The 14,092-nt window shown below is 43.3% G+C and overlaps 1 protein-coding gene across 1 annotated transcript in view; it reads right to left on the bottom strand.

Annotated features, from left to right (window-relative positions):
• zzef1 (zinc finger, ZZ-type with EF hand domain 1) overlaps nucleotides 1-14,092 on the bottom strand; it is a 188,817-nt gene that overhangs the window by 51,997 nt on the left and 122,728 nt on the right. Inside the window, 2 exon segments of the mRNA XM_052035349.1 lie at nucleotides 3,993-4,136; nucleotides 5,891-6,250. Of these exon segments, the coding sequence (XP_051891309.1) occupies nucleotides 3,993-4,136; nucleotides 5,891-6,250 (504 nt within the window).

The following is a 14,092-nucleotide window of genomic DNA, read 5'->3' as shown; positions in this document are numbered from 1 at the left end:
GTGAGATTACAAATTAACCTTTCCTCATTACATTAAAGAGTTTGAACTAATTCTAGTCCCAAACCCTACTCCATCTTCCACCCTCATCAGTGCCTTGATATATTCTTCTAGATAATACTCTTGAATACATTCCACCTACTCATCCTCCATGTTGTTTTGGTCAAATGTTCTTGGCCCCACAGTCTCTGTATTATACTTATCACAAGTTCCTCGGAATTTTCTCTCCAACCTTATGCTTATAAAAGGGGGTAGGGTGGAAAGGGGGCCATAAGCCACTCCTGGTCGGGTGTTCTGATGCCCATTCTTTCTTAGGTTTGTCCAAACTGACTGTATATGCTGAATGTCTGAGCTAAGAGCCTTTCAATGGTCTTTCTCATCTTTTAATATCAGGACTCCATCAAAGCTCACGAAGTAGGAGTAGGTCCTTTGGAGACTCGTCATGCCTACTCTACCATTCAGGAAGACTGTGGCTGACCTTGTATCTCTCTCTCTCTCCTATCATATACAGTGGGATTACATTAGCTACCCAGGAATCATTAAAGAATCTATGAAACTTGGATGATGAGAACCAGTGCATCTGCAATTCCTATAGTCACCTCTGAAACCCTAGGATGCAGGTCATTAGGCTTTTATCTGCTTTCAGTCCTATTAATTTTTCCAAGCGCCAACTTCCTCCAGCTCCTCATTAGAATGTAGAACAGTACAGCACAGTATGGGTCCTTCAGCCCATGATGTTGTGCCAACCTATGTGAACCTACTCCATGATCAAGCTAACCCTTCCCTCCTACACAGCCCATAACCCTCCATTTTTCTTACATCCATGTGCCTAAGAGTCTCTTAAATATCCCTATTGTATCAACCTCTACCACCACCCCCGGCAGTGTGTTCCAGGCACCCAACACTCTGTAAAAAAAAAACCTACCTCTGACATCTCCCCTAAACTTTCCTCCACTCATGTTAAATGGATGTCCTTCAGTATTGGCCATTGTTGCCCTGGAAAAAGGTGCTGCTGTCCACTCTCTCTATACTTCTCATAATCTCGTACACCTCTAATCCTGTGTTGCTCCAAAGAGTAAAGCCCTAAACTCACTCAACCTTTCCCCATAAGACATGTTCTCTAATCCAGGCAGCATCCTGGTAAATCTCCTCTGCACCCTCTCTAAAGCTTCCACATCCTCCCTATAATGAGGCGACCAGAACTGAACACAATACTCCAAGTGTGGTCTAACCAGAGTTGTATAGAGCTGCAACATTACCTCATGGCTCTTGAACTCAATCTCCCGATTAATGAAGGCCAGCACACCATACACTTAACCACCCGATCAACTTGTGCGGCAACCTTGAGGGATCTATGGACTTGGACCCCAAGATCCCTCTGTTCCTCCACACTGCTAAGAGTCCTGTCATTAACCTTGTACTCTGCCTTCAAGTTTGATCTTCCAAAGTGCATCACTTCACACTTTTCCAGATTGAACTCCATCTGCCACTTCTCTGCCCAACTCTGCATCCTGTCTATATACCATAATAACCTACAACAACCTTCTACACTATCCACAACACCACCAACCTTTGTCATCTGCAAACTTACCAACCCACCTTTCTACTTTCTCATCCAAGTTATTTATAAAAATCACAAAGAGCAGGGGTCCCAGAACAGATCCCTGTGGAACACGACTAGTCACTGATCTCCAGGCAGAATACACTCCATCTACTACCGCCCTCTGCCTTCTGTGGGCAAGTCAATTCCAAATCCACACAGCCAAGTCTCCATGGATCCCATGCCTCATGACTTTCTGGATGAGCCTACCATGGAGAACTTTGTCAAACACCTTACTAAAATCCATATACACCACATCCACTGCTCTACCTTTATGAATTTGTCTCATCACCTCCTCAAAAAAACTCAGTTAGGCTCATGAGGCATGACCTGCCCCTAACAAAGCCATGCTGAATATCCCTAATAAGACTATGCTTCTCCAAGTGCTCATAAACTCTGTCCCTAAGAATCCTCTTCAATAGCTTGCCCACCGCTGACGCAAGACTCACGGCTCTATAATTCCCAGGATTATCCCTATTACCTTTCTTGAACAACGGAACAACATTTGCCTTCCTCCAATCCTCTGGTACCACTCCTGTGGCCAGGGAGGATGCAAAGATCATCGTCAACACCCCAGCAATCTTTTCCCTCATTTCCCATAGTAACGGGTATATTCCGCATTAACCTGGGATAGACCCCGTCCGGCTCTAGGGACTTATCTATCCTAATGTTTTTCAGTTCTCATTCACTCTAAACCTGTTGGTTTTGGCAGCTTCTTCCATAAAGACAAACAGAAAAGTTGTGTTTAGTTTCTCTGCTATTTCCTTACTACCCAATATAATTTTGCAGTCTCAATCAGTAAGGGACCCCCATTGACTTTTGCTAATCTTTTTATCTATAGAAACTTTTACAGTCTGTTTTTGTATTTCTTTCTAGATTACTCTCATATTCTACTTTTCCTTCTATTATCAATGCTGAATCAAGAATTCCCAATCCTTGGGCTGCCTGGTCTTTTTGACAACATTATGAGCTTCCTTTGATCTAATGTTATCTTTAACCTCATTAGTCACCTTTGGACCACTTTTCCTGTGGGTTTTTATATCTAAAAAGGATTGTAGATTTGTCAGAAACAATCTACTGATTTATAAATGTTAGCCATTGCTTTTTTTTACCTTCATATCTTTTTTTAAAAAAGGCAAATACCCTTGAATATTTAGTTCCTAACCTTAGTCACTGCAACCATATCTCAATAAATGACTTTTTGATCAAAACCATACTTGCACCATACTGGAATGAACTATGCATTCACTTGGATACAGCACGTTGAATTTTTAACTAATCCTCTGTGCTGTGGCCTTACAAATGATTTATTTCTTCTTGACACGCAATCCATTTGATTTTATTCAAAACCAATGTTCTGCAGTACAATCTTAATTTTGTTCCTCAGATCCTGTTTCACGCTGATCAAGTTGTTTTGTTCTGCACTTTGGCACATTCTTTCTCCTCATGCTGGTGACAGAAGCTTCCAAAAAACAAACCCCAGCTTTAATTTGCTAGCTTTCTCTTCTTCCAACAGGCTGGGTGCTCCATAATGTCTGTGACATTGTTTTTGTATGCAGAACTCGATAAATTCTTATTTTTCTTTGCAATTTTTTTCTGCTTATGGTTATAGCTAAGATGGCTTAGAATGCAAGGCAGCCTGTTTGTCTTCTTGATTAGAGATGGGATCCACTAAACATTCAGCAAGACCCTTAATTTGTTTATAATAATTCACTTTAACAGAGTCCTAAAGCCATATAGCTCAGAAACAGGCCATTTGGCCCGCTGTGTCTATATTGACCATCAAGTACTCATCTACACTGTTCCCATTTATAGTTTCTTTGGCTTGTGATGTTAGTCTGAGCTCAGGGACCAGCTCACCCACCTGAATTAGAAGGTTGTTGCTTGAAGTCCCACCACAGATACTTGAGTATATAACTTACCCTGGCGCTCTGTGCAGCATTGAAACGTTGCACTTTCAGAGCTGCTATTTTCCGAATGTGATACTAGCAGACAAAAGTGGTTGTGGCAGACGTCATACTATAATTTTAGTAAAAGCAGTTGAGTACTCCCAATAACCTGGCTCAGTATTTATCCTTGACCATCATTAAAACTGTTTAATTAGGCATTTGGTCATTGCAGTTTGTACAAAATCACCGGGGCACAATTGACAGCAGTGTTTCTGACACCAGAACAGTGACAACACTTCAAACTAATTCACAGGTCGCCAGGTATCTCAGGACATCCCAAGGACCTGGAATGGATGTGCCTTGTTGCATACTAACTCGTAAAGAAGCAGTGGCCTTGCTCTGAAACAGGTTTCATATCACAGTTCACACTAAAACGTGTTCAACTACGGTAGGCCTGATAAGAGATTCAAGTAGTATCACAGTACATGTAAAAGCTCCTGCAATACCTCAATAGTTGTATTATTGTCATAGGGGTGCTTGGACTCTCTGATCTGGACATCCATTCCTGGCTCCTCCATAAACTGACAGGCAGTCACCGCTAAAGATCCCAGGATGTTCTCACTGCAACCGAGCAGCACTCTCTGTAGAATCTGACCAAAACAGCGGAGGAAAGAAAACAATAAGCACACGATAACGGTCCAGAACTTCCCACTCCACCCAGCAGTAATGCCTAGAGAGAGCCTCGCTTCCCTGGCATCCAGCCTGGCACTTATTGCCCTGCTGCCAGGGTCCTTGTGGGCTCCTCATGGGGCCCAACAGATCAGCATGAATTTTCAGGGGTTTCCCACCCCTCAAGGAAGGAGCTCTGCCTGTTGAGCCTGTGCTGGCTTCATCCTGGCACAAACACTGTCGGCCCCACCAGAATGAAAGGGAGGCTGGCTCCTGGGAGAAAATTAACTACAGCTTATTTAACGCAAGTTAGTGTCAATGATTTTAACTGCCTTAAATGTTAAAAAGAAACAAATACACTAATTATTCATCTTTTTTTTTTACTGCTCTCTAGAGTTAATGTTCATTGCTGTCCATGGCATTCACAAGCATTCAGTGGCCATGTTCACAGTGACAGCTTTGGCAGGGTAATGAGTCTGGGGGCCTGACCTCTTTTCAAAGCCGTTGTGTGAGTGCAGCCGGCTGCCTGTGCTGAGCCAGCCCCTACACTGTGCTACGCTCAGCCACACCTTAGTGGTGGGAGACGGGCCGTCATCCTGTCAAAGCAGACATTGTTATCAGGGCTTGTGAGTAACTGAGGGAGCAGTAAAAAAAATGTTGTTTCAAGAATTACTAAAATTATTTACACAGTTTGGACAGTTAAATGCATTAAAACAACACTGGTACAGACCGCATGGCAGATGGCCAGTGATTTCAGTGCAGCAAGTAGGTCAGGCCCCATAGGAAGGGGTTCAAAAAATATTGTTCAGTTTTCCCAGGTTATTCTTCTCACAAACATTTTGTATGTGCTCAAACAATTGAAGTAGAAGAGAACCCAGTCACAAAAGTCTTCTCCACCAGGATGTTTGATCATCTCAGGGTTGCAGGAGAAGGACAGACAGAGACGGGAAGAGGATAAGAGGGGAGGAAGGGAAACTCAGTAACGAGGATACAGACGATAGGATGAAGTGAAGTAAAAGGGAGGGCAAGAAAGAAATAGAAAAAGGCAGAAATGGAAGACAAAAATGAGAAAGAAAGAAAAAGGAAACATTACAACATCTTCGGTCAACGCTTGGCCCCTCCAAGCCTGTCCGCCATTCGTCCTGATCACGGCTGATCTTCCACTCGCCTGTAGTATTCCCATATCCCTCCATTCCCTTAACATCAAGAAACCTGTCCACATCTGCTTTGAATGAACTCAATGACCGAGTTTGTGTAGTTCTCTGGGTGGAGAATTCCAAAGGTTCACCACCCTCCAAATGATGAGCTTTCTCCTCATCTGAGTCTTAAATGTTATTCCGAGACTGACTGCCAGTTCTGGACTCCTCAGTCAGGGGAAATATCCTCCTCACACCCATGCTGCCCAGTCCAGAGAGAAGTTTGAAAGTTTTAACCTTCTAAACTCTAAAGAATTCTGGCATGACCTGTTGGATCCTCCCTCATATAACCATCTGTGAACCCAGTTTGGTGAATCTTCGCTGCATTCAATGACCACAATGTCATTTGTAGGAAGTCCACACCCCATCCCTCATGAATAACAAGGACAGAGCACTTAGCCTCCCTATTGACTGTGAACCCTTCATTATTTTATAGCTCCTGAAGGGACAAGTGCAAGAATGTGAAACTTTGGGTAGTTAGGCCTGCTTTACTAGATATTGTTTTGAAAAGTTCACAAGCCTGAACATTCATCACCAACCTTTTCCCACAGCGGCTTCTCCTCCAGCTGCATTAGCAGATCAAGGATGTAGGCCATGTGAGACGGACAGCTGAGCCCCAGCACTTCCTCTGTGATCGCCACTCCACTTGGCCAGTTGGCTAACAGAGAAGCGAGCACGTGCCTGGCATACAGAATGGAGATGGCTTCGTTGACCTTGTACAGGTAGTCGCGCACTGCCCTCTTGCTGCGTGTGTCCAGCTCTTTGTGCAGCAGCATGGAGCTTTTAGTGCGTCGCTGTTTAGCGAAGCTGAGTTGTAGGTCGCTTTCTGTATTGGTTATGAGCTTCTGCGAGACAGGATTGCTCTCTTCTACTGCCTTCTCGCAACGCAAAGGCTTGGACTGTGTAAAAAAGATAGAAGACGGTTAAATTCACTGTGCATGTATAATTAACAATACAAGCTGAAGTCATACAATCACCACTCACCATCTCTTCACATTTAACTCTTAAAGAATTTACATTACGAGTGCCTCAGCAACTAACGGTTTATAGTTTAGCAACAAAATAAGCCACAGTCAAATTTTCCCCAATACCCAAATGTTTATTTTAACAAGTGTCCTTAGTTTCATCCAATGACCAAGTTAATTAGGAGATTTCTGAACAGAGCAGGAGTGCGCCTGCTCTGGGACCATTCAATGGGACCATGGCTGATCTGCCGCAGGCCTCATCTCCTCATCTGTGCCAGTTCGCCTTGGCCTCAATTCCCTGATCTTTCAAGAATGTGCCTATTTCGTCTTTTAAGTACACTGCCCCCACTTCCTCACTGCAGGGTAGAGAATTCCGGAGATTCACTACTCCCGCAGAAAGAAGTCCCTACACAGCTCAGTGTCAACAATGTTTGCTCGCTCAAGATTCTCCCACTAGCGGAAATATCTTGTCATCTACCCTGTCGTGCTCCCTCGGGATCATGTACGTTTCACTAAGATCACTCCACATTCTTCATTTTTGGATTGCCTCCAATGTCAGAATATCTATTTTTAAATAAGGGGACCAAAACTGTGCACAGTGAAGGATTCATTCACAGGTTGCAACTAGAACCAGCAAAGCCAGCATTTATTGCTCAATCCAAATTGCCCTTGAGATGGTGATGGAGAGGCACCCTTTGCTGCAGTCCCACTGGTGAAGGCATTCCCATAGTGCTCAGTGGTTTCGATACAACTAAGTGTTTTCTGAGGCAAGTCAGAGCACAGTTAAGTGTCAAACACATTCTTCCAGATCCTGTCACGTACAGGCTAACCTTAATCAAACACCAAATTTCTTTCTCTAGAAAGACATTAATGAATCAGAGGGATTTTTAATAAAGTCAGGTAATTTCATGATTATTACCAATGGTTATAAGTAGAACCATTCATTTAAATACATCTACTGGCACTTAAATAATATCAGAATATTATCATACAACTTGGACGTTATTTCATCATTTGTTCACCTGCACATATTTGGTTCGATTTTTCAATGAATTTGCAATTAGGAAGTCTTGGATGGGAAGATTTTTAGTGATGAAACAAAAAGCAATCTCAAAGAAGTTGCCGTGGTGGGATTTGAAATGATGTCCTTAGATAATTAGCTCAAGCCCTTGGAAAACAAGTCCAAAATCATTGGTTGGACCCGAGTTCACTTTGTGCACAGCTTTGGACACCACACCTTGGGAGGCACATCAAAGCTTTGGAGGGTGCAGAGGAGAATTACTGAAATGAAAGCACTAATGAAAGACTTCAGTTAGGTTGAGAGGCATAAGAAATTGAGGCATTCTTCTTAAAGCAGATGAAGTAGAAAACTGGTAAGTGCAAAATTATGAAGGGTTTTCACATAATAAGATGAAACTGCTTCCACTGGCAGAGGACACAGATTTAAGATATTTAGCAAACGAATCAGAAGAAACAAGAGGAAATGATTACATGGAACTTCAAATCAATTCTAAAACTGTGATTCAATTTTATAACTTACAAAAGGGGATTCGAGTATTTAAAAGGGAAGAGGTTTGTGACCTATAGGGAATGACGTGGGATTTCGATGAACTGGACAACTCTAAGAGCTGGCACCACGATGGCTCATAGATTCACAGAGTCATACAGCACAGAAAAAGGCCCTTCGGCTCAACTCATCCATGCCGACCAAGTTGCCCATATAGGCTAGTCCCATTTGCCTGCATTTGGTTTGATGGGCCAAGTCGTCACCAGCTGTGATTCTCTGATACTGTGGAAAAATAACTGCGATGGTGACACCATTTTTGGCAAGAAAAATAGTGTTTTTTTTTACACACACAAAAATTATAACTAAAATCAAAATTATTTGTGTTTTTCAGTAAAGAATTAATGCTATTGGACAAGGGCATAGAGAAATTAAAAGCTTCCAGTCAATGATGAAGAGGTGCAAGTTTTGCTATACTGATTATGTGTTAATTATAATAAAATAGAAGTATAAAATCAGAAGATCATGAATGAACACAACTGTAGCAAATGAGTTTTAATATAGTAATAACAAATAAATGGTTTCTATTCTAAACTTGAGGATTAGATCAGGGTACTTTGTAAATAGTGAACAGCTTCAACCTGCTGAAGCCTTAAACTTTGGGAACCACATCACTGATCTTTAGAATATGATAGATATATAGGAAATAGGCAAAAGAGGTTAACAAAGTGATGGCCTTTATAGCCAAAGGAGAGCTACAAGGATAGAAGTTATGCTGCAGCTATACAAAGCTGTGGTGAAGTCACACCTTAGGTTGCTTTAAAATTTAAGGGCAATGGAGGCTGGAAACTTTCATCAGAATTTGTAAAAGTCATCGATCTGATCTGTTCCTTTCAATTTCAGACTTAAGTATTTCCAACATTTTCTGTTTTTATTCCAGATTTCCAGTGTCTGCAGTGCTTTGATTTTACTCAAGGAATTACATATTGTAGAATCTGGAGTTCGAAGACTGGAATTACTCAGATTAGGATTTTGCATTCTCTGGAATTCAAATTTGACCCAATTGTTTCAAACCATTAAGGGGAACCGATAGAGTAACTGGAGAAGATCACTTTCCAAGAGTTTAGAACTAAAGTCGTACACTCAAAAATGGAGACAGGCCTTTCAGGAGTAATATCTTCAAGCATTCCTACACAACAGAAGGATTTTTTTTATATATACAAGTTCAGTTGCATCGGCCTTGAGATAAAATTGGGGCCTTATAGACCTGTCAGGGTGTAGCAAAAATCATGGACCATGCACTCCTTGCCTGGGAACATCAGTCACTGTTCCCACTCCTGGTGACCATCCAGTCATTCCTACTGGAACCATTGCCTCAGCTGGTACAAGATACTCCTAATGGGTGAACAGATCTCTCAAGTTCATGGGTTAGGTTGACATGGCAGTGGGCACTAGTACAATGCAGTGGAAGTGAGCTGAAGGTTTTTGTAAGGTTGAGAAAGGACAAATACAGTGGTTGATGTTGCTCTCTGCATTTTTCTTATGGATGCCACAGTGAAAATTCCATCCACTGTATTGAATCCACATCGCAATTCATAGAACAGCTTTTCAACCACTGTCAAGAGGATCCTTGCTACGACTTTCCGTGTTGAAGGGAGCAGAGAGACCACATACAGTTACTGCAATTGCATGTCTTCTTTCTAGAAGATGGTCATGACTACAGCTTCTGAGGTCTCCTGAAATACCACTCTCTTCCCAAACGTGGACAACGAGGCTGTGGATTTGTGACCAATGTTCTTTTTCCACCAAGTTTTAGAATGTGATCACAGATGCCTTCTGCTCCCGAATCCTCGCTGCTTTTTGAGTTGACATCTTGCCTTTTCAACTGAATGTTGGTCTGGAGTGCATTGTAGAATGGAGTCTAGAACACTCACAACAAGCACAGGAGACAAGAGATTCTGCAGATGCTGGAATCTAGAACAACACCCACGAAATGCTGGAGGAACTCAGCAGGTCAGGCAGCATCTATGGAGGGAAGTAAACAGTTGACGTTTTGGGTTGAGACCCTTCATCGGGAAGCGTCGACTGTTTATTTCCCTCCGTGTGTGCTGCCTAACCTGCTGAGTTCCTCCTGCATTTTGTGTTGTAACAAGCACAGGGCTGTGTTTGAGGAATTCAAGGTGTTTCTTCCAGGGAGTACTGACTGCCTCTCTGTTCCCAATTAGCTCCCATCCTTTCTTAGCTCACAGCAGCATGAGCTCTTAGACTTTACCTTGGAGGAATCCACACCCTGTGGTTATCAGCAAGTTGCTATTTCACCTGCACTCTTTCCACCCACCATTTGTTCTTCAGGTCAGGAGATTGTTAGACTCCGGCCTCCAGGAGCCTACAGAGTTGCTTCTTTGGTTGTTATTTAGCTCTTGGATTTGCAGATTGGTCTCATCAAGCCAAACCAAAGTTTTCTGGTAGAGAAGGCAGGAGTCTCTTCACAGGTGTTAATGGTGGTGGTCTTCAGGACAGCCCAGATGCTGTGGCCACTCTGTGGCTCCCTGTTGGTTGGGGGGGTTGTCATTGAACTGAGGCGCTGACTGAGTAACGTTACCTTTGCTGGGCCTGAGTGACTCTGATTTTCTTGTGGCAGTTGTTGCCAGTCTAATGGAAATAAGTGGCAAGTCCAACAGTCATTGGCACCGTCCATGGTACAGGTGACGTGGATGTTCTTGTGGTCTCTCGCTCAGACTGCGACAGGTGCCAGAGCAATGACTGGAACACTCCTACGACTTCTTGTACCTGTCTCTGATGAGACTGGGTGTTTGTTGTGATGAGGTTGTGTTCCAATTTGTCAGGACAAATCCATTGGAGTTAGCTTTCCCTATCACACCTTTCCAATTCCTGGCATTGAGGCTGCCCAGGAGGATCAGTTGGTCCACCTCTGGGACACAGACCATAGCTTTCTGAGCAGAAATCCTGTGGTCTTGGATTAAAAAAAAACAGCTCACATCCTAGGAATCAAACTGATGCTCCAAAGTGACTTAATGTCAGGGTCAGAAAGGATGCAAACCCTGGAAAGGAACTCTGATCAAATTTGGATGTTCTCAGAAATTTGTCTCCATTCTACATCTGCTAAACGACAGCATTCAAGCCAATTTGTAACCCGACTGATTCACCACACCCACAATCCCATTGCAGGCTGACATTGCTCCAACCCTCAGCCATGCTACAACCCTTCAACAAGCTTCCCTCTGGAGTGGAGCTAATCTACAGGACAAATGGTAACCTGTTCAACTCAAATCTCCACTCCAGAACCAAGAACACCCCAACCTTAAGTCATCAAACTGCAGGACCAGGATAACACCTGAGTATGTCCACACCTGGAAGAAGAGCTCCAAGCCATTGTTGACTAGTTTACTGAAGCATGCAAGATCATGGATCTTGCACTCAACATCAGCAAGCAAAGCTCCCTGCCACAAAACACAACACTTCCCCACCTGACAATAAACACCCTGGTAAATATGGATCACTTCCCACATTGCAGAGATCAATGATGAAATTCACCATTGCTTCTACTACACCAGCAGAGACTTTGGCCATGTAAGGAAAAGTGTGTGTGCAAGTCAAGACTAATAATCACTGCCCTCAGAGACATGACTACAGTAAGTATCCCAAAGCCCTGAAAGTACAGGCAAACTGACATAGTTCCCCTGGCCACATCCGCAACATCAAGACCCCAAGTACACCCAGCTGGCTCCAGTGGTGGGACACACCACATTTCAAACACATTGCCCTGAAGCAGTCCCTCTGTCATGGCACAAGATTACCTGGAGCATAGAGAAAACAATTCAAGGATGTTTTCAAAGCCTCCTTGAGGAAACTGACAGCCTTATCGACTCATGGGAATCCCTGGTCCGTGACTGCTCAAAATGAAAAAGGAGAGACAAGGAAAGCACTCCGGGCTCTCTTTGTTGGCTGCACAAAGCAGCCCAGCAAAAAGGGCAGAAGTTCAGAACCTCCCATATTACCCATCCACTTCCTGCCAGAGCTGCCATAGAGTCAGCAGTTCGGCTTTGGCCTCAGTCTCCTCAGAACCCACAGAACGGGAGTGGAAGCAAGTCATTCTTGATTCCCAAGGGACTTCCTGAGGAGGAATGCAAATGGAAGTGATGAAACCTGTGTGACTTCGTTATAAGGCTCAACATGTTGATGGCTTTAAAAAGAAGACAATCAGCTTCATTTTCTCAAAGCACTATTATTCTGCCACCTTATTTCAGCATTTCTCACTGTTTATGGGGCATAGGGTATAATTGCCCTGTGTTATGAACTTGTTTCCTTGCCATCTTCTTGCACCACTCACTGGACTCCCTGGTCTGAAATTTCCATAGTAGCAGAGAGAGATGCAGGACAGTCAGAGTCAAACAGTTACCTTGTCCTATAATGGGCCACATGCTGCTAATCCACTGCTTTTAAGAAATAGTAATAAACGTGGTAGTATTGTAGGAAAAGTAGTCAATTGCTGAACAGTACGTATACCTTAATTCCAAATCATTCTAATGTACTTTAACTGCTGCAACACTCATAAAAGTAAATACTGGCGAGAGTGTAGAGGAGATTTACCAGGATGTTGCCTGGGATGGAGCGTTTCAGTTAGGAGGAGAGACTTGATAGGCTGGGATTGTTTTCCCTGGAGCGGCAGAAGCTGAAGAGGGATCTGATAGAAATATACAAAATTATGAGGAGCTTAGACAGGGTATATAGTGGGAAATCTTTCCCCATAAGGCACAGGTTTAGGGGGAGAAATATGTGGATTAAAGAGGACCTGAGGAAGAACTTTTTCACCAGATGGTAGTTGGGATCTGGAATGCTGCCTGAGGGGATGGAGGCGGCAGGTACTCTCACAGCATTTGAATTGCCAAGGCAAAGAATACTATGGATCAAGTGTTGAACATGTGATTACTATGGATAGGTACTTAACGGTTGGCATGGATAAGGTAGGCCGAAGGGCCTGTTGCTAGGTGGTATGACTCCATGAATCTGTATCCCCTGCCATAAGAGATCCCAGAGAAATGACCTGTTAGTTCCAGCAAAGGCCAAGCCACCTCTATGACTCTATCATTCTTAATGTTTAAAAGATGTGACGCAGGCGTTTTAGAGTTCTAGGACTGGGATTCAAATCTGCCTTACGTTGATAGGATCTAGGTCTCTTGCCTACCTGAAATTTAAGAACACAAAGTGGGAGCAGGAGTAGGTCACCAGGTCCCTCAAGTCCACCCTTACATTCACTATGACCATGGCTGATCTACCTCAGACCTCACCTCTTCCTCTGTACCAGTTCAGCCTCTCTTGACAGAGCAATCCTCCCATCCCAGGCCTGGTAAATCTCCTTTGGACTTTAAGAGGACCAACACCAGGCGCAGTATTACAGCTATGGCTCAACAACACCCTGCACAACTGGAACAATACTTCTCTATTTCTAAACTGCAACCCTCTTGTATTGAAAGCCAATATGCTATTTGCCCTCTATTGCCCCCCCCCCCCCCACTGCACCCGCCTGCTAATTCCTGCACAAGGACACCTAAATCCCTCTGAAAGTCACTAATTTAGTCTCTTTCATTTAGATAATAATCTGCCTTTTGATTCCTCTTACTGGAGTGCATGACCTTGCACAAAGTGGGAAACCTCAGTCTGGTTCCTGGTGTCCTTGGGGCTAAAATGATCCCTTGATCTGGTATGAATTGACCACATCACTCAGACATGGGATGTGGATTTGAAACAAGTGCCATGCATGTGTAGTAGAGGTCTTGATGTTCAACCAATATATTGTTCTAGAGCTGTCTTAAGGGACTTTATTCCAGTTATACCCTTACCTGCTTGGGCATGTTGATGTTAAAAGCTGACATTAGCAAGCTAAAGCCCAGAACACAAGCTCCCAGATCAGACATCACATAGAACATTACCCACAACTCACTATCTTAGCTAATACAATGAATGTAGTTACATAGACAAGCACCCAGCCACAGTCACAGATCTGCAACCCATGATATTATCTTCAAGAGATGAGGATAAGAATACAGATTACGTGGCAGTCAGCATCATGCTTCCCCTCCTATTCCTAAGGATGATGCAAGGTTCAGAGATTTGCTCCATAATTCTGTTATTTAAAGCACCAATCTCATGCCAGCAGGACTACTGTACTACTATCCACATTTCATTCCAGGAGTACAGTAAGAGGGAAGATTTTTGAACAGAAAACTTAAATTCAGTTTTGCCCAATCTGT

The sequence above is a fragment of the Pristis pectinata genome, chromosome 21 (assembly GCF_009764475.1).
Source record: "Pristis pectinata isolate sPriPec2 chromosome 21, sPriPec2.1.pri, whole genome shotgun sequence".
Classification (NCBI taxonomy): Eukaryota; Metazoa; Chordata; class Chondrichthyes; order Rhinopristiformes; family Pristidae; genus Pristis; species Pristis pectinata.
This window is presented reverse-complemented; position numbering and strand designations above follow the sequence as displayed.